The sequence below is a fragment of the Dendropsophus ebraccatus genome, chromosome 4 (assembly GCF_027789765.1).
Source record: "Dendropsophus ebraccatus isolate aDenEbr1 chromosome 4, aDenEbr1.pat, whole genome shotgun sequence".
NCBI lineage: Eukaryota > Metazoa > Chordata > Amphibia > Anura > Hylidae > Dendropsophus > Dendropsophus ebraccatus.
In genome coordinates, this window is record NC_091457.1 from 88297663 (window position 1) to 88323442 (window position 25780).

Genomic DNA, 25780 nt, shown 5'->3' on the forward strand with positions numbered 1-25780 from the left:
CTTGCCAGTGTTCATAGGACTGTAAAGGTCAAGGGTGGTCACATTTTTATTGGGTGGCATCTAAACTGATTTAGGGTATAAACCCACACACCGTATATGCAGCAGATATGCAACAAATACGCAGCAGATTTGTTGGTACAGATTTGATGCTGTGTTCAGTTATTTAGATCTAATCTGCTGCGATTTTGCTGCGAGTTTGCTGCGAGTTTGCTGCGTATCGCAGCAGTAAATATGCTGCATATACGGTGTGTGGGTTTATACCCATAGTGTTGAAAAACTCTAAGGCAGTGTTCAGTATTGTGTGGCTTGCCACCTCTTGCAAACTAAATTTCCCATCATGCCATATTAAACATTTTCAGTTCTAAACTCAGGTTTTCAATGAAGCCTTCCCTATATTGTCCAGCATCCAAAGGTCTTGACCTTTTGCTTGTCAGTATACTCAACCATTGAAGTAGAAGCCTGTTATTTTGTATTGTGGCATCATATAAGGCTGTGCTTCTACATACTGTATGTATTCAGAAGCGATTTTCCCCCCCCCCCCCCCCCCCCCGATAGCCGTATAATACTGCCAGTATTGACGTCTGTGTTCTGACGGATTAGAATTTGGCAATCATTTCCTGTTCCTGATGCTAGGGCCACACCAGTAACAGTGGTAGTATGTTGCACAGTCAAGAACCATGTGGCAAAACATCACATGGTGTATTGTGAAATGCATTTTTTTCGTATGTACTAATAAAGGCTGTAGTTTGGCAATTCTCTGCAAACATATGAACCCAGCCCAAGACCCCAGTTGGTAAACCTACCAGTATTCTTTGGAACCAGTAGGAATCATACCTGGTTACCTGCATATGCCCCTGATCAGGTAATTTCCAGGCTCCTAGGAATTACTGCCCCTTCTACACTGAATAACCACCTTATAAGGCTGGGTTCACCCTACGTTTTTACAATCTTTTTTTTTTTTTTTTTTTTTTTTTTAATGGAATTCAATAGAAAAACAGATCAAATGGAAAGTGGAAAGGCAAGACTCCAGTGGGAAACAGAGGGCGAGCATTGTCACTGAGCAGTGGACCCTTAAAGGGGTCTCCCAGTGAGTTGTAGACGTGGCCAGCACTTTGAGGTTAGTTTAATAGGCTCAATTGGAGAATTGTGAGAAGATCATTTCATTTCCTATAAAGTTTGGAGTTGGGTACAAAGTGTGTGCCCCCTCCACCCCCATCCCTCTTCTGTTTTTGGAGGCACAGTCTTGTTTTGCTCGCTGCAGATATTATGTTCATTTGTTTAGAAGTGTTTATCCAAAATCTCCTCTATAAAGATATAATTAGGCTGTATGTCTCTCTAATAGGTCTGTGGTGGTTAATATTTATAGAATTCCTTTTTTATTTTATTTATTTATTTTTGTATTTTAATAACAGAGTTAACCTTTTATGATTTTTTACTTTGCTCGCTTTTATTTACTAGAGCATTAAAAATATGTTGTTGCTGTCTCCAAAATATAAGGAGAAATAACATTGTTCTAAACAGCCATAAGATTAAAACCACTGATTGCTACATTGATCTTGTTACAGTGGTACCTGCCATATAGGGTGAGATATATCAGGCAGCAAATGAATGGCCGGTTGAAGTATGTGTTAAAAGTAGAAAAAAAAATGGGCAAGGGTCTAAGTAGATCTGAGATAGGCCAGCTGCCTATTTGGTAGGTACCTGGGTCACAGCATGATAAAAATAGCAGGTCGTAGGGGGGTATTCCGAGAAAGGAACAATCTGCTATAGAGAGAGATGAGTGTATCTCAAGCATGCTTCAGTCTGTCCGAACCCAAGCATGCGGTATTTGATTACTCTTGGCTGGAGAAGTTGGCTGAAGCTTTAAGGCTCCATGGAAAACATGGATTTCCTGTACTCCCTAGTGCTGCATCCAACCTCTCAAGCCCCCGATATTCAATTGCTGAATGCTCATCTCTATTCGTTATCACCAAAGGCTCATTAATACGCATGGGGAATAAAGCTTAGCCATTCTGGTCCAATCCTGAAGAAGAGCCAGCAAGATACTATTTGCTGAAAAAGTTTCTTGTGGCTGTGCGACATAGATCCCGGAATACGCAGTGCTTCACAGATTGCTGTGTGTGGAATCTGCGGAGTTACAGAGAAGTCTAAGTGGCCGTGCTGACCCCTGACAATGAGCATCAGAACTGTATCATGGAGTAGAGGATGAAGGTGGCCTGGTCTGATCACATAAGGGGCATGATGATTGAACAGCCTAGTACGAGCACTGTGACTTGTCTGTAAACTTTTATGTATTGACTTATGTTTTTTTTTTTTTTTTTTAGTGTAGAAAAATATTTTTTCTCACTATCCTCTTCTATTATTAGACTGTGAAAATTTTTTTTGTAGCATAGGCTTGGATGGATATAATGTTTACCTACAATGTGTGAGGTTCCCTGTACATATTATATTGATACTACAGTCTGCTAGTGTCACCTACTGCTCATGGTACTTCTTGCTATTTTTATTTTATTTCATTTTTTTTGCAGGTGGTCATTGGCTGCCAAGAGAAAATCCAGCACTGGTAAGTGAAATACGTATAGTTTATTTACATTGAATGGGTGTTATTCCCTGCTGTTTTTCTTTCAGTCTAAGTTATTTTTTTATTCTTTTATCAAGTGATATCAGGTTTTCTACTAAAGAAATGGGGGGGAAACCATAACCTGCATATAGACATAACCTTTTTGTATGGTGGTTTTACCTTGCTGTAGAACACTGGGGCGAAAATTGCAAAGTCTCTGTAGAAAATGCACAATAAAGGCCTTGTTGGGATTATACAAAACTACAGACACACTAAAAAAAAAAAAAATGCCCTGAAACAAAAATAAAACTAACCCTAACTTTGGCATTTTTAATGGAGTTTTTCCTGGCCTAAAACTAGGCCAGGAAGAGGTCCTCTCACTATCCCTTGTACTGAAATGAGCTTAAAGTCCCATGAAATAATAAAAGCAGAAAGCAAAGAGGGTAAGTGAACATAATAAAGAACGTATACTTGCCTATCCTTGTGCCCCGTCTCGCTGCCTGAACGATACTGGACAGCTACCAGCCTCCAGCAGCTCCTGCTGCCAGCACATCACATACACTGCTGATGGATTGCCCGCTCAGCCAGTTAATGACTGGAACGGGACATCACTGGCAATCCTTCATCGGGGTACGTGATGTTCCAGCAGTAGGATCCGGGGCCGTGATATATGGAGAATCTAGACGAAAATGACTTCCAACGGCTGTCTGAGAGAGGTTAGAGCGCAGCAACAGAGGCATGAGGACTGGTAAGTATACCTTCTTTATTATGTTCAAATACCTGCCTGTATTAATTTAATGGGAGCTCTTTAAAGCGACTCTGTACCCACAATCTGACCCCAAACCAGTTGTACCTTCAGATAGCTGCTTTTAATCTAAGATCTGTCCTGCGGTCCATTTGGCAGGTAGTAATTTTAAAATTGCAGCTCCGTGCCCTACGGGCGTATCTGTGCCCTAACTTTGCACCACCCCCTCCGTCCCTCCTGCCCACCCTCTTCATCATTAGGAATGCCACTGGAACATTTACTTCTGTTTGATCATTGCACAGGTCCTTAACGATCCAGCCCATGTGCTGTGGTAACACAGGTGGGGAATAGGAGGCAAACTGATTATAAAAACATGCATTGATAATTAGAATAACATTACAAACGTAACTAAAAATACCGAACAATTATATAATGGTTTATTAAAGTATCTGTATTCTAATAGCAGTAAAATCACAGCAATGGCAATTACCAGAAAAACAACTGTAACAATAATGTGAACAGCAATAGTAAAGTAATCCTATAATGATAAAAATAGCAGCAATAATAACTTTAGCTACAGAGGTAACAGACATGTTTATAAATACAGTTGGGCTTTGGATTACAAGCATGATTCGTTCCAGGACTGTAATCCAAGTCACTCTTAAAGCAAAGCAAATTTTCCCTTAAGAAATAACTGAAATGCAAAGAATTGGTTCCACACCCCAAAAATGATTTTTTTTATTTTTTTTATTTTGAATAACAGGTAAAACGAAAAAACATTTAGAAACAGCTGAATATGTCACATTTATAGTTACTTTACAGTAATGGAAAGAATGGGAAATACAAGGGCTGACAGACTGCAGGGAGCAGGAAGGAATGAGCAGGGCAGATGTGGGCACATAATGCAGCACTCTCTGTCCGGGGAGCGAGGGGTTACAGCTATGAAGTGATTACCTCCACAGTCCTGTCCCCTGATGCAAGCCCCAGCCTAAAGTGGATCTGCTATGATTTGGAAGGTGAGGGAGACTTCCTGGGACAGAGCACAGTGCTGTAGACCACCTGTGCAGCCCATGCCCCTCCCACCCAGTACAGGTAGCTCTTAAACCAAAGCAATGCTCTTAAACCAAGTTACAATTTTGAAAAACTCTGAGCTCTTCTTGCAAAACGCTCTAAATCCAAGTTACTCTTAAACCAAGGTACCACTGTACAAAAATCAATATACACTCACCGGCCACTTTATTAGGTACACCATGCTAGTAACGGGTTGGACCCCCTTTTGCCTTCAGAACTGCCTCAATTCTTCGTGGCATAGATACAACAAGGTGCTGGAAGCATTCCTCAGAGATTTTGGTCCATATTGACATGATGGCATCACACAGTTGCCGCAGATTTGTCGGCTGCACATCCATGATGCGAATCTCCCGTTCCACCACATCCCAAAGATGCTCTATTGGATTGAGATCTGGTGACTGTGGAGGCCATTTGAGTACAGTGAACTCAGTCATGTTCAAGAAACCAGTCTGAGATGATTCTAGCTTTATGACATGGCGCATTATCCTGCTGAAAGTAGCCATCAGATGTTGGGTACATTGTGGTCATAAAGGGATGGACATGGTCAGCAACAATACTCAGGTAGGCTGTGGCGTTGCAACGATTCTCAATTGGTACCAAGAGGCCCAAAGAGTGCCAAGAAAATATTCCCCACACCATGACACCACCACCACCAGCCTGAACCATTGATACAAGGCAGGATGGATCCATGCTTTCATGTTGTTGACGCCAAATTCTGACATTACCATCCGAATGTCGCAGCAGAAATTGAGACTCCTCAGACCAGGCAACGTTTTTCCAATCTTCTACTGTCCAATTTCGATGAGCTTGTGCAAATTATAGCCAGTTTCCTGTTCTTAGCTGAAAGGAGTGGCACCCGGTGTGGTCTTCTGCTGCTGTAGCCCATCTGCCTCAAAGTTGGACGTACTGTGCGTTCAGAGATGCTCTTCTGCCTACCTTGGTTGTAACGGTTGGCTATTTGAGTCACTGTTGCCTTTCTATCAGCTCGAACCAGTCTGCCCATTCTCCTCTGACCTCTGGCATCAACAAGGCATTTCCGCCCACAGAACTGCCGCTCACTGGATGTTTTTTCTTTTTCGGACCATTCTCTGTAAACCCTAGAGATGGTTGTGCGTGAAAATCCCAGTAGATCAGCAGTTTCTGAAATACTCAGACCAGCCCTTCTGGCACCAACAACCATGCCACGTTCAAAGGCACTCAAATCACCTTTCTTCCCCATACTGATGCTCGGTTTGAACTGCAGGAGATTGTCTTGACCATGTCTACATGCCTAAATGCACTGAGTTGCCGCCATGTGATTGGCTGATTAGAAATTAAGTGGTAACGTGCAGTTGGACAGGTGTACCTAATAAAGTGGCCGGTGAGTGTATAATATCACTAACCAATATCCAACATTTATTCTACATTACTGATACTATATGGAGATGCAGATGTTGGTAAAATAAGGGGCCAAGTGGAAAGGTTTTTAGGGAGCCAGAAAATGCTGAATTGTCATTTTCTTTTCTCCAGGAAGAAGGTAGAAAAGGACTATGATGCACTTCAGGAACGGCTGGGAACCCTGCCTGAGAAGCTGTCCTATGATATTATGGTAAGGCTATAATGGGTATCATTTTGCTCAACAGATTTAGTTTTGTTCTGTATAGATATACAGGATAGGTAAAATATCTGCATGGAAAGCTGTTCTAGTGGCATTTCTCAGTGTTTGTGGCTTGTGTACCAGCTTTTTAATGCAGATATGTCATTTCCTGAAAGTATTAGGATTCACACTTGAGTAAAAGCGGTGGAATTCCATGGCAGAGCTCTCTGATGCAAAATCCTACCTGCCTCAGTGTCCCACAGTATCTCTAGGGGAGGGCTTATGCACCTCTGCTGCCTTTGCTCTCCGCTCAAAGAATTGACTTGTCAATTCTTTGTGCGGAGAGCTGCAGGAGCAAAGGTGCGCAAGCCCTCCCATAGAGATACTGTAGGACACTCAAGCAGGCGGTCCTCTACGATTTTACGCAGTGTGAACATTCCCCTATGGATGTTAAGGTTTAAGGGGATATGAAAATTCTTTAATTTTTATTTTTTTTTCCCTGGTAGGTACCTTTTGGCCCCTTGGCTTTTATGCCAGGGCGCCTCGTCCAGACTAATGAAGTTACCGTACTACTTGGGGACAACTGGTTTGCTAAATGTTCAGCAAAAGAGGCAATGAGTTTAGTGGATCATAGGAAAAAACGTAAGTACAAAAGTTATAAAGATGACACTAGTTATTGTATGTAGCACTAGCATATTACATAGCGCTGTACACAGATCTTACTCGCTTTCATCAAAAAAATCAAGAAATCTCTTCAATTGACTATTGACTTATTTGCTTCTCTCTGCTGACTACTGAACTGATGCTACTCTGCCCACTCCGCTTCCATCTGCAGTAACTTGACACGTACTGTATCGCTGCGTATTTATCGCTGCGAGTTTCTCTCACATAAATCCACAGTGATACTGATTGCTATAAAGTCAATGTATGTGTGTTCTCGCTGCGTGTTTGGTGCGATTTTTACATGCGAGTTTTGATTTTCACAGGAGAGTTTAACACCACAAAAAACGCAGCTACTTTCGTGCAAGTTTTGTGTGATAAATACGCAGCGATACGGTATGTGTAAAGGCACCCTAAAAGTGGTTATCCAGTACCCAGTGCTGCAAAAACATGGCCACTTTTTCCCCACTCGTCTCCAGTTCAGGTGTGGTTTGCAATTAAAGCGACTCTGTACCCACAATCTGACCCCCCCCCCCCCCCCCCCCCCCCCAAACCGCTTGTACCTTCAGATAGCTGCTTTTAATCCTAGATCTGTCCTGGGGTCCGTTCGGCAGGTGATGCAGTTATTGTGCTAGAAATTTACTTTTAACCCCTTAACGACAAAGGGCATATATTTGCGCCCTATTGTCGGTAAGGGGCTTCAGAACGGGGCCGCTCGGCGACCCCGCTCTGAACCGCCGCAATCCCGGGTGCAGCGTGTAGCGCGGCTGTTAGCGGGCACGGCGATTGGATGCAGGTAATCAGGTAATAAGGTAATCAGATGCAGCTCTCAGCTTTGATTACCGGATCCAGCGCTTCCCTGGTGTCTAGTGGCGGAGATCGCTCCCCCGGGACGTTGTCCCGGAGGAGCGATCTCCGTATCTCTTACCTGCCGGGGTCCGCTCCAAGATGGCACTGACCCCGACTCGGCACTCGTTTGTTTTCGGCTGCAGCAGCCGAAAGCAAACGAGTGCCGATCTCATTGATCTTTGCTGTATAACTATACAGCAAAGATCTCAATGAGAGATCAAAGTGTATATACTAGAAGCCCCCCTAGGGGACTTCTAGTATATACACTTTGATCTCTCATTGAGATCTTTGCTGTATAGATATACAGCAAAGATCAATGAGATCGGCACTCGTTTGCTTTCGGCTGCTGCAGCCGAAAACAAACGAGTGCCGAGTCGGGGTCAGTGCCATCTTGGAGCGGACCCCGGCAGGTAATAGATACGGAGATCGCTCCTCCGGGACAACGTCCCGGGGGAGCGATCTCCGCCACTAGACACCAGGGAAGCGCTGGATCCGGTAATCAAAGCTGAGAGCTGCATCTGATTACCTTATTACCTGATTACCTGCATCCGATCGCCGTGCCCGCTAACAGCCGCGCTACACGCTGCACCCGGGATTGCGGCGGTTCAGAGCGGGGTCGCCGAGCGGCCCCGTTCTGAAGCCCCTTACCGACAATAGGGCGCAAATATATGCCCTTTGTCGTTAAGGGGTTAAAAGTAAATTTCTAGCACAATAACTGCATCACCTGCCGAACGGACCCCAGGACAGATCTAGGATTAAAAGCAGCTATCTGAAGGTACAAGCGGTTTGGGGGGGGGGGGGTCAGATTGTGGGTACAGAGTCGCTTTAATTGCAAACCACAATGTAAAAAAAAAAGTGTTGTTTTCAATAAAGAGCCCCCTCCCCTAATAAAAGTCTGAATCACCCCCCTTTCCCCATGTTTTAAATAAAAGTAAATAAATAAATAAACATGTTTGGTATTGCCGCGTGCGTAATCGCCCAAACTATTAATTAACCCCTTAGCGACCCATGACGTATCTGATACGTCATGGTGCTGCTGGGGGTGTTCAGAGCGGGGTCCCGCCGGGACCCCGCTCTGAACGGCGCTGATCCCGGCTGACACGTGCAGCCGGGCAGTGCCTCTATTAGCCGGCGCGGGTCCCGTTGCCGCGCCGGCTAATTAAGCCTCTAAGTGCAGCTGTCAAACCTGACAGCTGCACTTAGAGGCTTCAGACCTCACGTCCCTGGTGTCTAGTGGGACGGATCTCCCCCCCCCCCGCGATGCGATCGCGGGGGGGAGATCCGTTCTTCTGCCCGTGCCGGGCCTCAGCGTCGGAATGACGCTGATCCCGGCTCGGCAATAGATTGCTATGGCCTGCAGCAGGCCATAGTAATCTATGACCGATCTAATCGATCTTTGCTGTGTATATACACAGCATTGATCTCTATTAATAAAAAATCCCCTCCCCTAAGTCCAAATCACCCCCCTTTTCCCATTTTATAAATATAAATTAATAAATAAATAAACATATTTAGTATCGCCGCGCGCGTAATCGCCCGAACTATTAATTAATCACATTCCTGATCTCGCACGGTAAACAGCGTCAGAGCAAAAAAATTCCAAAGTGCAAAATTGCGCATTTTTGGTCGCATCAAATCCAGAAAAAATGTAATAAAAAACAATCAAAAATTCGTATATGCGCAATCAAGGTACCGATAGAAAGAACACATCATGGCGCAAAAACTGACACCTCACACAGCCCCATAGACCAAAGGATAAAAGCGCTATAAGCCTGGGAATGGAGCGATTTTAAGGAACGTATATTTGTTAACAATGGTTTGAATTTTTTACAGGCCATCAGATACAATATAAGTTATACATGTTATATATCATAGTAATCGTAACGACTTGAGGAACATGCATAACAAGTCAGTTTTACCATAGGACGGACGGCGTAAATGCAAAACTCCCCGAAATCAAAACAAATTCGTTTTTTTTTTCAATTTGACAGCGCAAATGATTTTTTTCCGGTTTCGCAGCATATGTTATGGAAAAATAATGCCTGTCATTGCAAAGTACAATTGGTTTTGCAAAAAATAGGCGCTCATATACGTCTCTAGGTGAAAAAGTGCAAGCGCTATGGACTTTTAAACTTAAAATGGAATAAGCAAAAGCGCAAAAACGAAAATAGGCTTTGACCTTAAGGGGTTAATCACATTCCTGATATCGCATGGTAAACGGCGTCAGCGCAAAAAAAATCCCAAAGTGCAAAATTGCTCATTTTTGGTCGCATCAAATCCAGAAATTGTAATAGGTACCGATAGAAAGATCACATCATGGAGCAAAAAAATGACACCTGAAACAGCCCCATAGATATAACAAGTCAGTTTTACCCCATGGCGAGTGGCGTAAAAGCAAATACCCCCCCAAATAAACAAAATGTGTTTTTTTTTATTTTACCACGCATTTATTTTTTTTCTGGTTTTGCAGTGTATTTTATGAAACAATTCAGCCTGCCATTGCAAAGTACAATTAGTGACGCAAAAAAATGAGGGCTCATGTGGGTCTCTAGGTGGAAAAATGTAAGTGCTATGGCCTTTGAAACACAAGGAGGAAAAAACAAAAACGCAAAAATCGAACTTTGCTCTGTCCTTAAGGGGTTAATCTTACAGCGCTGTGTCCAACGGCCGGAGCTTACATTTGTATATGCATTAGGCTGGCACAACCTCTGTCCAGACAGATTGCTTCTTATTCCCCACCTGTGTGCCTGTGTCAGATAATCTTTCTGTGTAAATGGACCCTTAGAGATGTTACAGCCCTTTTGGGGGGTGGTGCTTGGGAAAGCCTCTTTGATGCTTTCTACCAGAGAATAAATACATTTCACTATATTTACTTAGATTGTGTTCTGGGAAAGCTGGATGTATAACAATACATGTAATAAAAGTAGTTGTTTTAAAGTTATGGTAATGTTACTTTTTTTTACATTTCCCACTAATATAGGTTTTACAAGGCGGGGCGGGGGGGGGGGGGGGGGGGGGTACAAGCTACCATTGGTACAAGCATCTGTGTAGTATGTCTGTGCATGACACCTGCACAGATATGTATGGCAAATACGAGGCACAGAAGAGTAGGGGAGGCAGATATCTTAAAGGGGTGGTGCGGCGGTAAAGAATTATTCACAGAATAACACACATTACAAAGTTATACAACTTTGTAATGTATGTTATGTCTGTGACTGGCCCCCTTCCCCGTGTCCCACCACCCCGCCCGTGTACCCGGAAGTGTGGTGCGCTATACATACCTGTCACGTGCCGACTCGTCTCCGATCTTCAGTCAGTGATGCCGTCTTCGGACGGCCGGGCCGAATCCCTCTGACTGTCCTGCGTGCCGGGTACACGGGCGGGGGTGGTGGGACACGGGAAGGGGGCCATTCACAGACATAACATACATTACAAAGTTGTATAACTTTGTAATGTGTGTTATTGTGTGAATAATTCTTTACCGCCGCACTACCCCTTTAATATCTTATGCTGGAGCTATTTTAGCTATGAACTATGCATATGCAGTTTACAGCCTAAGTAAGAGGGAGGGGGCAGGTGCCATCACTGTAGAGCTCAGAATCTGCTGCTAGATGTGATCATGGCTTTTCATGGCAAATGTGTGAGGCTTCTGCCATTTAACATTGCCATGTTGACAATTTTGGGCCAGTACTGGTAGCACAGTCATGAAGATGCTGCATCTGTCTTGTTTATCACCATTAAAATAGTGTTGCACCAAAGTATTCCTAATTTACAGTTGCTGAACTTTAACATACTGTCAAAACAGTGGGGTGACGGACAAAGCAACTGTACATGTCGCTTGTTTCATGTGAAGCTCCCTCTGCTGGCCATTATTGGGAAAGCTGAAAAAAATTTCATAAAAAATATCAAATAAAAGGGGGACATTAATTCAGTGTTTTGTTTATTCATCCACACCTTCTGTAATCTGTCTTTTTTTTTTTTTTTCCCTTTATCAAGGTTGCTGTGTGAATCTGCTATGGGATTGTTTACATGTTTGGTTGGCTATAACTCATTCATAAGCTTTTATTTATTTTTGATGTCCTGTATTATAAAATATGACATTTGAACTATATTCCACCGGTTTTTATATTTTTCTACTTTTGCATAATTAATACATTCTTGCATTGCCACTTACAGGAACATTTTTTTTTTTTTTACATTGACATAACTTGAGGGCTTTTTTTTAATTATTACGTGACAAGTATTTAGTGGTACTATTTTGGTCTACAAGTTTAACTTTTTAGGGGTAATAATGAAGCAAGTTTGCCTGTAATCTTCTATTAAATCTTCTATTGCTTTGGGTCTGCAGTTTCTTAAAAAAATAAAAATGTACTTTTTACTACACAAATATGTCTTCTACTTCTGATCAAAGAGAGTAACACGTGTCTTGTTTGTATGGAGAAACCTACTGCCTTAGTCAGACGTTCCGTAACTTTGTCTGTAATTGCCGGTCCGCAGTTATGGACAAAATTAAGGGCCCATTGATTTCTATTGTGCTATTCACACTATACCTAGTTTTACGGATCCGTAACAAAATAGGACATGTCCTATGGAACAATGAGCCAGTAGAAGTCTATGGGATCTGCATTTTTTTTTTATTTGAACATTGAGGATGTTACATCCTTAATGGCTGCGAAAAATACAGATCACCTTAATTTTAACTATAGCCTTCACGTTTTTGTGGATCTGCAATAAATACAGATTGTGGATGCACTACAGATTGATTTATTTTGTGGGTGAGGATTGCAGATATAATACACAGTCCTACATAATTACCGAACATGTGAATGAGGCTTTATCCTGCTTAGGAACTATAGACTTAATACAGTACAATATTATGTTTTAGTGTATCTAAGTAATGGTTAGAGAAGTCTGTACACCCATTGAATAAGCAGTCATTACAGATGGCGCAGAATGAAGTCACCTGAGGGAATGGCACTGCCCGCACTTCACCTTCCCCTCCTGATTAGGGAAAATGGTAATCAGGAGCCTAAATGCTCCACGTTCAATCTGTATCCTGCGCAGGCAATGATGGAGCCCACACTAGGGAATACACAGTTTATCTCCCAACTAAAGTTATATTCGGATGGCTCTGCTGATAGGATGTCAGGAATTGGATTTGTTTTACTGCTATTTTAAGGCTTTAAATTTGCCTTATGTTAATAAAGTACAACCTGGAATTATCATCATCTGCATGCAGTGAGACCTTCGTGACCAAACAGGAAAGAGATAAAGTGGTTAACTGTGGTGAAAACAAAAAGCACTATCTTCTGTTTTACCTATTCTGGAGCAATTCAGTATGTCTTCCCCGAGATGCCTGTGCACAGGTTTACCAGACTAGATGCATAACTAGCCCCCAGCTTTCCTAGGCTGAATGGCAAATCTGCAGTATCCTAGGGAATAGGAAGAAGAGAATGAATATGGTCCTGGCACTGCCACCAAATGTCTCCACAAGAAGTCGCGTGGCAGCGCCAGGACATTATTCATTATCTTTCTATTCCCCTGCGGGTGGACCCCTGCATTGGGAACAACCCTCTTTATGGATCATCTGGCCAACAGCTATTTCCAGGTATCCAGTGTTACCTCTGCATCTGGGGTTATATGCATAAAGCTTAAAGGAGAAGACCGGCAACATTTTTTATTAAAGTATTGTATTGCCCCCCAAAAGTACAAATTGCCAATATACACCTATTATGGGAAATGCACATAAAGTGCTTTTTTCCCTGCACCTACTACTGCATCAAGGCTTCACTTCCTGGATAAAATGGTGATGTCATGACCCGACTCCCAGAGCTGTGCGGGCTGTGGCTGCTGGAGACTGATGGCAGGGGGACATTGACGGACACTGAGCATCCCCCTGCCATCATCCTCTCCAGCAGCCACAGCCCGCACAGCTCTGGGAGTCGGGTCGTGACGTTACCATTTTATCCAGGAAGTGAAGCCTTGATGCAGTAGTAAGTGATTTTTTTTTTTTTGGGGGGGGGTGGGGCAATACAATACTTTAAAGGAGAAGTTCGGTGAAAATTTTTATTAAAGTGACACTGTCACTCCCTTTTTGCATTATGACTGCTCTACACAGGTGTAAAGGGTAAATTTAGCAGTTTTCATACCTCATGATAAGAGATGAGCGAACCCGGTTCGGGTTAGTCCATCCGAACTCGAACGTTCGGCATTTGATTAGCGGTGGCTGCTGAACTTGGATAAAGCTCTAAGGTTGTCTGGATACAGCCAATGACTATATCCATGTTTTCCACATAGCCTTAGGGCTTTATCCAAGTTCAGCAGCCCCCTCTAATAAAATGTCGATCGTTCGGGTTTGGATCGACTCGAACTTGAACTCTGTTCGCTCATCTCTACTCATGATGCTTGTTTAAGTAAAAGTTGATCGCATAGGCCACTCCCCCTCAGTGGCCATTGGTGTGCGCCAATCTAGTGGGGGTGGGGTTCTAGACCTTTAGGCTGACCATTCCAATGGCTGCTGAGGGGGCGGGGCCTGTGTGACGATATCACGGTGAGGCATGGCAAGTGGTGATGGGGCGTGGCTAAGTGGCACTTTGAAAGTGAAGCCCCAACCAGCTATTCCAATCCCAGATGATAAAAGATCACTTTTTACTGGAACAAACATCATGAGGTATGATAAAAAAGGAGGTATGAAAACTTCAAAATGTACTCTTTACACCTGTGTAGAGCAGTCATAATGCAAAAAAGGGGGTGACAGTGGGGTCACCTTAAAGTGTACTAGTCATTTCAAAGAACTTTGCAAAAATCTATAGTAAAAGTTAGAGATGAGTGAATTTGCAGTAATAAAGAAGTGAAGTGATTTGTTATCTCTGCATCATCCGCTCATCAGCCTGCTGCTATTTAACTCCCGGGAAAAGCTGCATCCAGTCCTTGAAAACCGGGAGAAGTTTTCTCTGTAGGTTGTAATGGACACAGCAAACCCATCTTTACTTTGCTTCTCTGGCACAGATAAGTAGGGTGGTGGGGGCTGGAAAACAGTCATTACAGAAGGAAGCTCTTTTGCCTTATAAAACCTGTTACAGAGTTTCTTATAATTGCTTGTACTATTCACTTCTGCAAAGTTGTTTAAAAAGACAGTTACAAGGGGCCTCAAGAAGAGAGTCTATTTGGACCTGGATATCTTGTATAGCAGGATTACACAAGCCACCATTCTCCATGAATTTACTTATCTCCCTTGCATCTTGTTATACAGTAATCCATTCCCTTCAGTCTATGACTATGGGTCCATTTACACAGAAAGATTATATGACAGACTAGAAAATGTACCTGGCGCTGCCCGGGTATAATACGGTAGGTGTGAAGGCACCCTTACTGTATTTATTTCTGTGGATCTGTTGTGAGGCAGCTGGACCTAGCAACCATTCAGATTCCAGCTCCCTTTGAAAATGAAAGTAGTAATCCTATTGGTTGCTAAGGCTTCCAACTGCCGTTTCTGCAGGAGAGCTGCAGCTGATTATGTCACCTGTGTGAGCAGTGTGGAGATTTTCCCATTCATCTCTTTGGGGTGCTCTTCCCCCTCCCCCTCCCCTCCTGTACATCTGGCAAGGACGGGACCTTCGCTCTAACCTTCCCGGGCACTCATTGTATCTATGGGCCAAATTTGGTGTCAAACGGTTCAGGCGTTTGGAAATCTATACAGGACAGACAGACAGACTTACTTTCATTTTTATGATATAGACTAGAAAATGTACCCGGCGCTGCCCGGGTATAAAGTGTCAGTGTGTTAATTAGATTTGTTCCAAGGTCGCCCAGGAGGCAAATCTATGCCCTTGTTTTTTTTTTTTGTTTAGGTGGAAATCACCAGGAGCCCTATATACCCCTTTATACACTATATACTCCGACAGCACTGTTTATGTAAATTGTAGCTTATGCACATTAGAAATAAACTAAAAACTTTAAACATCCTAAATACCTATTAGCCAAACTGAGATGTCATGTGATTAGACTGTATACAGAGCCTGGTAATATACAACATTGGTAGTGTTATATACAGCCTGGTTATATACAACATTGTCAGTGTTGCATATAACCAGGCTGTGTATCACACTGCCAGTGTTAGTGGAGGTTCCGTATACCTGTAGTATATAGCTGGTGAAGGTTCTGTATACCTGTAGTGTATAGTTCTGGGGTCCTGTATACCTGAAGTGTGTAGTTTGGGGGTCCCGCCGCCGACTGCAGACCATAAGTAAGGTGTGTGTGCAGAAAACCTGCAGCTTATAATAAGTGCATACACAATCCTGCATCATCATAACCTGGCCCTCTTAGGCACTACCTTTAATCCTTGGTGAGGACAACACAGAAGGTTTCAAAGTTTCTAATACTGTATAAACTCCTCCCCCCCTTGCAGGTAGCCCCCGTACTGTATACACTCCCCTCCCTGCAGGTACTTCTATACTGTATACACTTCCTTCCTGCAGGTAGCCCCCATATTGTATACACTCCCCCCGCAGGTAGCCCCCATACTGTATACATCCCCCACCCCCCCCGCAGGTAGCCGCTATATTGTATACACTGCCCCCACTTGCAGGTAGTCCCCATACTCTATACCCCCCTTGCAGGTAATTCCTATATTGTATACACTCCACCCCCTGCAGGTAGCCCCTATACTGTATACCCCCCCCCCCCCCCACCTTGCAGGTAGCCCCCATACTGTATACACTTCCCCCTTCAGGTAGCCTCCATGCTGTACAAACTCCCCTCTGCAGGTAGCCCCCATGCTGTATACCCCCCCCCCCCCAGGTACCCCTATGCTGTATACATTCCCTAACACCCCCTTACTGTATACATTCCCCAACAGCACCACCCGGCAGGTAAGCCCCTTACTGTATATACACTGTACACTGTAAGGGTGCCTTCACACCTACCGGATCCACAGCGGATTTCACGCTGTGAATTTGCAACAAAATCCGCTGCGGATCCAGTGTCATTCAACCCAATGACACTACATACTCACAACGGTACTGACATCCCACTGCGAGTATCTAAATTAACCCCCTTGGTGGCTGTAGCGTAACTTACTCTGACAGAGGCCCCCAACATCCCGCCCGCACAGCGCTGAACACACTGGAGGGGAGCCTGCACGATCTAACAGCGGCCTGTGCGGGCGGGATGATGGGTGCCTCTGTCAGTGTAAGTTATGCTCTGGCTGCCGAGGGGGTTATTTTACATACTCGCAGCAGAATGTCAATCCCACTGCGAGTATGTAGTGTCATAGGGTTGATTGACACTGGTTCTGCAGCGGATTTCACAGCTGGTCCTAACAACCAATCAGATTCCAGCTCCCTGTGAAAATCAAAATAGTAATCCTATTGGTTGCTAAGGCTTCCAACTGCCGTTTCAGCTGCAGCACTAATTATATCACCTGTGTGAGCAGTGTGGAGATTTTCCCATTCATTTCTATAGGGCAGTCTTCCCCCTCACCTCCTGTACATCTGGCGGGGACAGGACCTTCGCTCTAACCTTCCTGGGCACCCTATGTATCTGTGTGCTAAATTTGGGGTCAAACGGTTCAGGCATTTGGAAGTCTATACGGGACAGACAGACAGACCTTCATTTTTATGATATAGATTATCTGAGAAAGATTTGAAGCCAAAGCCAGAAACAGACTATAAACAGAGAACAGGTCATAAAGGAAAGCCTGAGATTTCTCCTCTTTTCAAATCCATTCCTGGCTTTGTCTTCAGATCTTTGGCAAATAATCTTTTTGTGTAAGTGGACCCTAAGGAGCAGGAGGCAGGAAACACGCGTTGATCGTGGGCGTTCATGCGGCCGCTCTGACAGACATGTGCAGGTGATAATAATGATTTATATGGCTGCACAACAGATTCAATGAGCTCATGAAGGGGCGTATGCTTGTTCATTGCCCGCTTGCTGGCTCTTTCATTGGGTAAATAAGCATTTCTAAGAACATTAAGCTACCTGTGTAAAAAAAATAAAGTAATAATATAAATAAATTACAGGATTGGTAAAACTTGCCGTTAAACAGTAAGCTGTTACGAGTTTCTTAGACTCTCAAATAGCACATCTGCTTAGACAGATGGGCATAAGACGCGCGTATCACTGTCACACAACTTCCTTTATTATTGCTTCAATGACATTTGTGTCAGCGATCTATTCCTGTCGCCATATTGTTGCATGGTAAGGTAGATTTACATTATGGAAAAGCTGAGTGTTGTCACACACCTTTCTCTGACTTACAAATGGTATATCTGCCATACAGGGACAGAGAGAAGTTGTGAGAATCTGAATAGCAAGTCTGCTTACCTAATGATGGACACTCCACCCCTATATCAAAGCATGGTTAGACACCTTTGCAATCTGGTAGGAAGTATTGCGATCATGACAAGGGCTTGCCAAGGCAGGCTTCCATCCACAGACAGCCGTTTCGGGGTTTTTGCCCCTCGTCAGTGTGGAGTAGGATTCTGGCTAGTTGGGGCAATAGCAAATCGACCAACAAAACACAGTTATTACTGAACTCAAGGAGAACAGCGAAAAAAAATTCCAATGAAGTACTCAATCAAGAGTCTCCACTGATGCTCCCAAAAATTTAAATATGCAAAACAGGAGTCCGTGGAGCCTCAGTTGCGAGTTTCAAAACACGGGATAGCCAGATGGTTGTCACCCAGCTTTTTTAAGAACTTGCAGGTGATGTTTAGATCTTAGGGGTGTCTGGCATCTTCATTGCTGCTGTCATGACACACACATCTCCTACGCTTTCATCACTCCTGACATTTTCACAGCACAATTGATTAGACTTAAGTTACATTGTAATAGAAAATGATATTTAACTGCGTTTCTGGAGAGATCTGCTGGAGGTGCCTCAGGGGACCCTCAGGTTAGACTGATATGAGCGGTTCTGTAACGTAATCCCCAGACACGCACGGACGCCTCCTCCATTCAGCTTGAAGTTGCTTTCTCTGCTGCAATGAACGACTCATGGTTTAAAATCCTCTTGGGATAGAAATTTCTCTTTGTCGTCTTCCACCTTGGCATCCAGCACACCCAGCCGCTCCTTATCCTGCTATCAGTCAGACAGATGCTATTTGTATTGTTTCTATTCCCTGGAGGTGAATTACTTAAGAAGCAATTCCACATCGAATCTACCTTCAAATATGGGGCAATTAAAAGAATAAACACTGCTTTCTGTCAGTGAACGGAAACATTATGATTTATATTCAGTAGTAGAAAACCAGTAATGGGTTACATACTACTCTTTTGGCCTCCAGACTGACACTAGATGAAAATGATAGGCAATAAGCCAGACAATTCTTATAAGGGTACAAACACACTGGGCGTATCCGCAGCGGATTTGTCGCTGCGAGATCCGCTGTGGATCTGTGCCCTGTACATATGTCCATCCTGCTGCAAGTATGTCAGCAGCCTGCCCCGTTAGCCCCCAGCCGGAGCGTATACTTCACCTGCTCCCCGCTCTGGCTTGCTATGGGGCTCCCGGCGTCTTCACTCAGCCAATCAGTGCGGTGGGGCAGTGCACTGATTGGCCGAGCGGGACGCGCCGGGAACCCCCTAAAGCAAGCCGGAGCGTGGAGAAGGTGATGTATACGCTCCGGCCGGCAGGGGTTAACGGGGCGGGTTGCTGACATACTCGCAGCAGGATGGGCATTCCACTGCAAATTTGTCTGCCCATAGAGTGTACAGGGCACAGATCCGCAGCGGATCTTGCTGCGAATTTGCAACGAGAAATCTGCTGCGGATACACCCAGTGTGTTTTTACCCTAAAGGACAGATTCTGCAGGTGGTGACCACAGACCATTTTTCTGCTCTCATCCCTTTTGGATGTTTTGGTCACATTTTTATTTTGTCATTGGTTTCTCCCCTAGAGGTAGGATGGAGGCAGTGTTTACAACCCACACAAGTGGCTCAGATAGTGCAGCCCAACCAGGGTGGCACATCAGTGTGAGCTGTGGCAAGGAGGTCAGCTTTGTCTGTCAGCACAGTGTCCAGAGCATGGAATCGATACCAGGAGACAGGTCAATACACCAGAAGATGTGGAGGAGGTCATAGGAGTGCAACAACCCAGCAGCTGGACTGCTACCTCCTCCTTTGTGCTAGGAGAAATAAGAGGAACAGTGGCAGAACTCTGCAAAATGGCCTCCAGCATTCATGTGTCTGCTTAAACTGTTAGAAACAGACTCCACGAAGATGGTATGAGGGCCCAATGTCCACGCCGTAGAGAAAGTTCTGCTGCCTGCAACATTCTCCAGCATTACCGCTTTGGCAGTGGGTCAGTAATGGTGTGAGGAGTTCCATTAGCTATCAGACCCATTGTGATCCCATATGCAGATGCAGTGGGCCCTGGTTTCCTTCTCATGTATGACAGTGCTAGGCCTGTAGCTGAGGTGTGTCAGCAGTTCCTGCATGATGAAGGTATTGATGCAATGGATTGCCTTGCCCATTCCCTAGACCTGAATACCAGCGAGCACATCTGGGATATCATCACTCGTTCTATCCACCAATGCCACGTTTCAACACATCCAACATTTTAAAAACATAGTCACTTTTTTCCAGAGACAGCACCACTCTTGTCTTCAGTTTAGTTCAATGGGTGGCAAAACCCCACCCAAACTGAAGGCAAGAGTCATGTTTTCTCTGGAAGAAACTGGCCATGTTTTTCTAACGCTGGATAATCCCTTTAAATCCAGGTCTGGGAGGAGATCTTTTAGAAGAACATCTGCCACCTCATCAGGAGCATGCCCAGGTTTTTTTTTAGGAAGGTAATACAGGCACGTAGAGGCCACACAAACACGCACACACACTACTATCCCTTTCTTGTCTTAAGGCAGGGATGGGGAACCTTTTGGCTCTTAAACTGTTGCAAAACTACAATTCCCACCATGCCTGGACAGCCAAAGCTTTAGACATGATGGCAATTGTAGTTGCGCATCAGCTGGAAGGCATTTCACTGGATCAGCCTGTAATTTGATTTTCCACAATTTTGAGTATTATTCCAAATCCTGACCTCCAGATATTAAAGCGAAACTATCAGCAGGTTTGTGCAACTGCAAACTAACCTGCTGATAGCCCCCTGTAGCTGTGTACCTCATCTTTCTGGTGCCAGTCTTTTTTTTTTTTTTTCTTCCCCCCCCCCTAGGTCTGGCGACTTTGGAAAAGTTTAACCTAATGGTGCGTTTACACAGAGAGATTTATCTGACAGATTTTGGAAGCCAAAGCCAGGAATGGATTTGAAAAGAGGAGAAATATCAGGCTTTCCTCTATGACCTGATCTCTGTTTATAGTTTGTTCCTGGCTTTAGCTTCAAAGATCTGTCAGATAAATCTGTCTGTGTAAACGCACCCTAAGCAAATATGCAAATAAGGTAGTTAGGAGCACTGGGTGTGTTCCTCTGTCCCCCAGAGCACCCCCTTGGCCAGTCCACTGCTTCTAACTTAGTGGCGCATACATAGGCATATTAATATATGCATAATGTGCAGGAAGAGCTCCTGTACGGACACGGACTGCTGTTCCTGCACATGCATGGCAAAGACTGTCCTGATTATGTATATATGAAAAGGCATATGGGGGAGTCATTGAGGGAGGCAGCGCGTGGGCTGAGGAACACCCCCAGTGCTCCTAACTACCTTATTTGCATATTTGCTTTGGATTAAACTTTTCCAAAGTGGCAGGACCTGGAAAAAGACACCGGCACCAGAAAGATGAGATACACAGCTGCCGGGGGATATCGGCAGCCTTGTTTGCACATGCCTGCCTCTATTGAGTAGTCTGGAAAGTAGTCTGGTGGGAGCTGTACTGGCGGCCATCACCCAACCTTCCGAAAACTGATATAACCAATAAATGGCTTTGACTAAGTCTTAAATGAAGGAAAGTTAGTTTTCTTTCACTTTCTCACTACTGCTTCCTTGACTACTTGACTAGGAAATCATGGAGTTTAGGAAGTAACACCCCCCCCCCCCCCCCCCCATAGCATACAGTCAGGGGAACTGTACTGAGCAGTAGCAGCCATGTTTGCAGGGCCAGGGTCCTCTCTGCTGGGTCCTCATAGTGACGGAGGGTCCGGGATGTCAGTCACATCACAAGTTATTTGTAGCATTTCCGCTGCAGAGCTCCAGCTTCAGGATCCTGATTGTGCAGCATATACAGCTCACTACTTCAGGCTTCCTGGCACTCTCAGGTCTATCTGGAAGACATTTGCTAATATCTCAGCATTGTCTTATTTTATGTCTTTTTTTTTTCTCCTTTCCTCTTGCCTGGCAATAATAAACTTGGGGGGATGGGGGGGGGGGGGGGGTCATAATTACCTCCTTTCCATTGTGCTGCTTTCCAAAACGCATTGCACATATTAAGCCATTAAAGTTCTTTAAAAGACTTTGATTTTTTACTCACCAAAAATAGCAATAACGCGTCTCACAAGGCGGCATAAATATCCTGGCATAACAAAAAAAAGTATTCAGAGCTGCTTAGCATAAGAAAAGAAATCATTGGCAAAAGAGATGGTGGGGGGGGGGACCTTTTTTTTTTATAAAAGAGCAAATTATCAGGATTATTGAAATAAGGAATCTCGAGGCGCTCGCACTTCTTCATTGATTGATATAAGATACAAACCAGAATCATTTGGAAGGGTAATCGCTGACGCTGATAAACATGCATATAAGATCCTCCTTGAAATCAGTTCTTCTGGCTCTGTATACAGTCAAGTACCTTTTATTCTGCAGCCCCTTTATATAGAATTCATGATAATCCAATAGAAATGGTCCCCTGGGATGGGGTGACTGGGTTCAGGTATGGAGCATTGGGCAGGGACTGAAATGCATTTTCTGCACCTTCGTTTCAGGTGAATGGTGATGGTTCAAGTGACGTCAGTCCGTTTAAAAAAAAAATAAAATCTTAAAGGCAGTGATGGCAAATTATTATAGCTGTGGACTGTTTAGGAAGCAGCAGAAGTCCTGCTTCATAACTAGTCAGCGCTGCTTTTCAGAGGTCTTGGAATGCTGGGTGAATGGTGGACGTAACTCCCGAAACAGCCTTTTTTTTTTCCATTATCAGTTTCTGGGAAAGCTGGATGGCATTTGGTGTCTCCACCTGTACATTACCTACAGCTGTCATCACCCAGCTGTCCAGGACTTCTGCATGGCAAAAGCGTGTGCAGCAAAACTATTAGTAGCCTCCATGATGGCCATGTGTCCATAGTGATTCTGTACTTGTGAAACTTTTTCATGAAGGCGGCGCTGTTGCAGTATACATAGGATTAACAGCTGGCACCCATTTCATTTAGAACTAATAACAAAGGTTTCTTTTATTTATTTGATATTAAGGCATATTATGTGTATAGCAGGGAGTGGGACCACCTTAGAGTCAGGACAGTCCGCCCTTCTCCCAGTTATATTAGGACACCAGGAATGTCACATATAGCAGTCTTTATCATTGCAGAAAAATGTGTCAGGAAACCTCTGCAATGAAATTGTCTTTTTAGAGCAGCCAAAACCCTTGTAGCTTTAATGGTGTGTCTGTCCAGCATCTGCTCTCACATCCTGTGCAGCACTCCAGTTTGCAGAGCATGTGGGTGAGGTAGAAGGCATTTATTCTTATGCACTGGCATAAAAGAGGTAATTTTCTTAGTCACTTAGTGTCAGGATTGCTGCATGTAATAAGAGCATTACTTGGCTCAGTATAGAACATGTACTCTGGGAGGGTTCTTTGAAAAGCCCATGTGTGCGTCTCATCATTGACCATGCTAGTGTATGTTCGCACAGGCAAAAATAAAAACCTTAATGAGGGAGGCTACATGAGGTTCAAGAGGTTGGACACAGCCGCAAACTTTGAAACGGTTTAGGAGCTCTCGTCATCATAATCATGTTGCTGGGCGCTTCCAGGTCCAGTCCGCAGAACACTCTGTCTACGGGTGGAACTCTACAGATGTGTGAACCACCCCTTAGAAGTCACTTCCTTAGGTGTAATGTATCATTGCCTACCTAGCCGTGTGTTAGCAGGTATTAACTAGCTAGTTTTTTAAAGTTTAAGGGGTCGTTATAAAAAAAAAAAAAAGTTTGACATGTCATAGAGACACGTCAATAGTTTTGATTGGTATTTTGATTTCGAGTGCTCAGACCCGGGCCAATCGGGAGATAGAGCGGGGAGTGGACTGCAGCGCTTCGTCTCTCCACTCTGAGTTAAAAAAAAAAAGTTTGGGTTCCATAGTCAGACCTTTTTTTTTTTTTTTTACTTCAGAGCGTAGATTGATTGTGTGCTGCATCTGCTGGATGTGTCCTCTCCCTGCTCTATCTCCCGATCGGAAACTATTGACGTGTCTTTATGACATAACCGAAGTTTTTTTTATAATGATCGGTACACTTTAAGAAAGCTGAGTGACAACCCTAGGTGGTTATGTTGGTCCTCACCCAGCTTTCCCTGAAACTGACTGACTGCTTCCTACAAATTATCCTTCATGTAGCCCTAATAATGGTATTGGTTGTTAACCCTGGCATGTCCAGAGCCCACTTAGCTCAGAGCAATCTGCTTTTATATGGGAGAGCCCTTTAAAGGTGTGCTCGGCAAGCCACATCAAGCACTCTTTTGGACGTTAACTAAACCTTGCTGCTCTAATATCCACACTCGAAGCTCGTGAGAATTCCCAGCTGTTGCCAGACACTTGTGGTTTGATCTTGAGAATCGCAGATGACTCTTCAGCGGCTTTCCTGTGTCTGATCGCGGAGGACGCATAACAAGACAACCTCACACCATTCCACCACATTCTGCTAATTGGAGACCAAACACAGGACGTGACAATATACCGCTGGTAATCATTGCAGACCCCTCCTGGCCACTTCACCCTTGTATATAAATATAGACCGCCCCCTGCCGCCAGGCCCTACTAGCAGGGAAGAGGTTAAATGGTAATGCTAAGCAGCTGTCAGCTGCAGCGTGTGGCCACGAGACGGCCTATTTAATAACCTCTCTGCTTAGAACAGGCCAAGGCTTCTGCAGCTCAAGTATTGATATTTTTGATAGATCTGCAAGAAAGGGCGGGGGATGGGAGAGCTTAAAGTATGTAAATTGCCATAGCCTCTAATTTTATTGATTTTTAAGGAAAAAAGACAATAGTGGAAGAAAAATAATAAAAAAAGCAGCTCTTTCGTTAGGAGGCATATATAATAAATGTCAGAAGGTTGCAGGCTGATGCTTAGTATGCACTGTGTTAATGTAAGATGAATTATTGGGAGACGTAATGTTGTTCTGTATGTTGTGATGAATGAGATACATCTTTGCTAAATCTCTGCTTTGTAATAGTGAAGTGATCACGTATCCGACCCAGGAGGGCATTTTCACTTTAAATTACAGCACTGACCTGATCCCAGAATATTGCCGCAATCTACTTGTTATCCTGTTAGCTCGATCAGTCATCTTGGACTGGGGCAGCACTGCCCCAGGCTAAACACAAAGGTGGGTTGCGTAACTTGAACTGTGTCACAAATGACTGTGCACAATTTTTGTGCCTTCAGGTTACACTATGTAGTGGCTCTGCACAATATCTTAACCTGATGCAGCACGGCAAATATCTAGTGCAGAATAATGAAATTCCTTTAATCCAGTGTAGGTGGGACCTAGAAGGTGCCGAACTACAGTATCTGATGTTCTGAATAATCTGGATGCTGTACAAAAGTATAAAATCGTTTGTGTGGATAGTAAACGTTCTGGAATCGCCTGCTACAGTGTGATAATCCAGGCAATCTGATAATCCAGCGAAACAGCTATAAACTTCAGATGACTGAGCAGGAAGGATGAATTAGGACGGCAACAGGTTTTCCATTTATGCAAAGCCGCCTATCTGCAGGTTCTTTGCTGTTATTAGTACGGCCATCCAGTAATCTGGCATCAGATTGCCATTTTAAAAAAAGTCACAGTAAATGGGCATCATGAATCCAGTTAGTCATAACAGCAAAATCACTATGCTTTATAGCCCCTACTGGAAGGGAGGTGATGCACATATGCTTAGGTTAAATTCACATTTGCATTGGAGGCTCTGTTTAGGTTACCCATTGCAGAATCAGTCCATATGACTGGACAAAAAAACATGCAGTCGTTTTTTTTTTTAAATTTTCGTCCAGTATAATCAAATAAAAGAAAACCATCTTAAAACCCAATGGACCCCATTAAAGTGTGTCTGACGAGCAGCAGACCTGCCAGTTCTGTTTACTGCTGTAGAATCAGTGACTGAGGCCCTGAATGGAGCCTTCAATGCAGATTTGAACCCAGCCTTAGGGTCCTATTCCACAGGCCGACCAGGGCC

At 44.0% G+C, this 25780-nt stretch overlaps 1 protein-coding gene across 3 annotated transcripts in view; it reads left to right on the forward strand.

Annotated features, from left to right (window-relative positions):
- The window catches only part of URI1 (URI1 prefoldin like chaperone), a 66399-nt gene that overhangs the window by 15462 nt on the left and 25157 nt on the right, over positions 1–25780 (forward strand). For 2 of the 3 annotated variants that reach the window (XM_069966228.1, XM_069966229.1), the window contains exons 2-4: positions 2529–2563; positions 5886–5964; positions 6459–6594. In XM_069966228.1, coding sequence (XP_069822329.1) covers positions 2529–2563; positions 5886–5964; positions 6459–6594 — 250 coding nt within the window. The remainder of the gene's footprint in view (positions 1–2528; positions 2564–5885; positions 5965–6458; positions 6595–25780) is intronic. The other variant, XM_069966230.1, reaches the window with a different exon arrangement.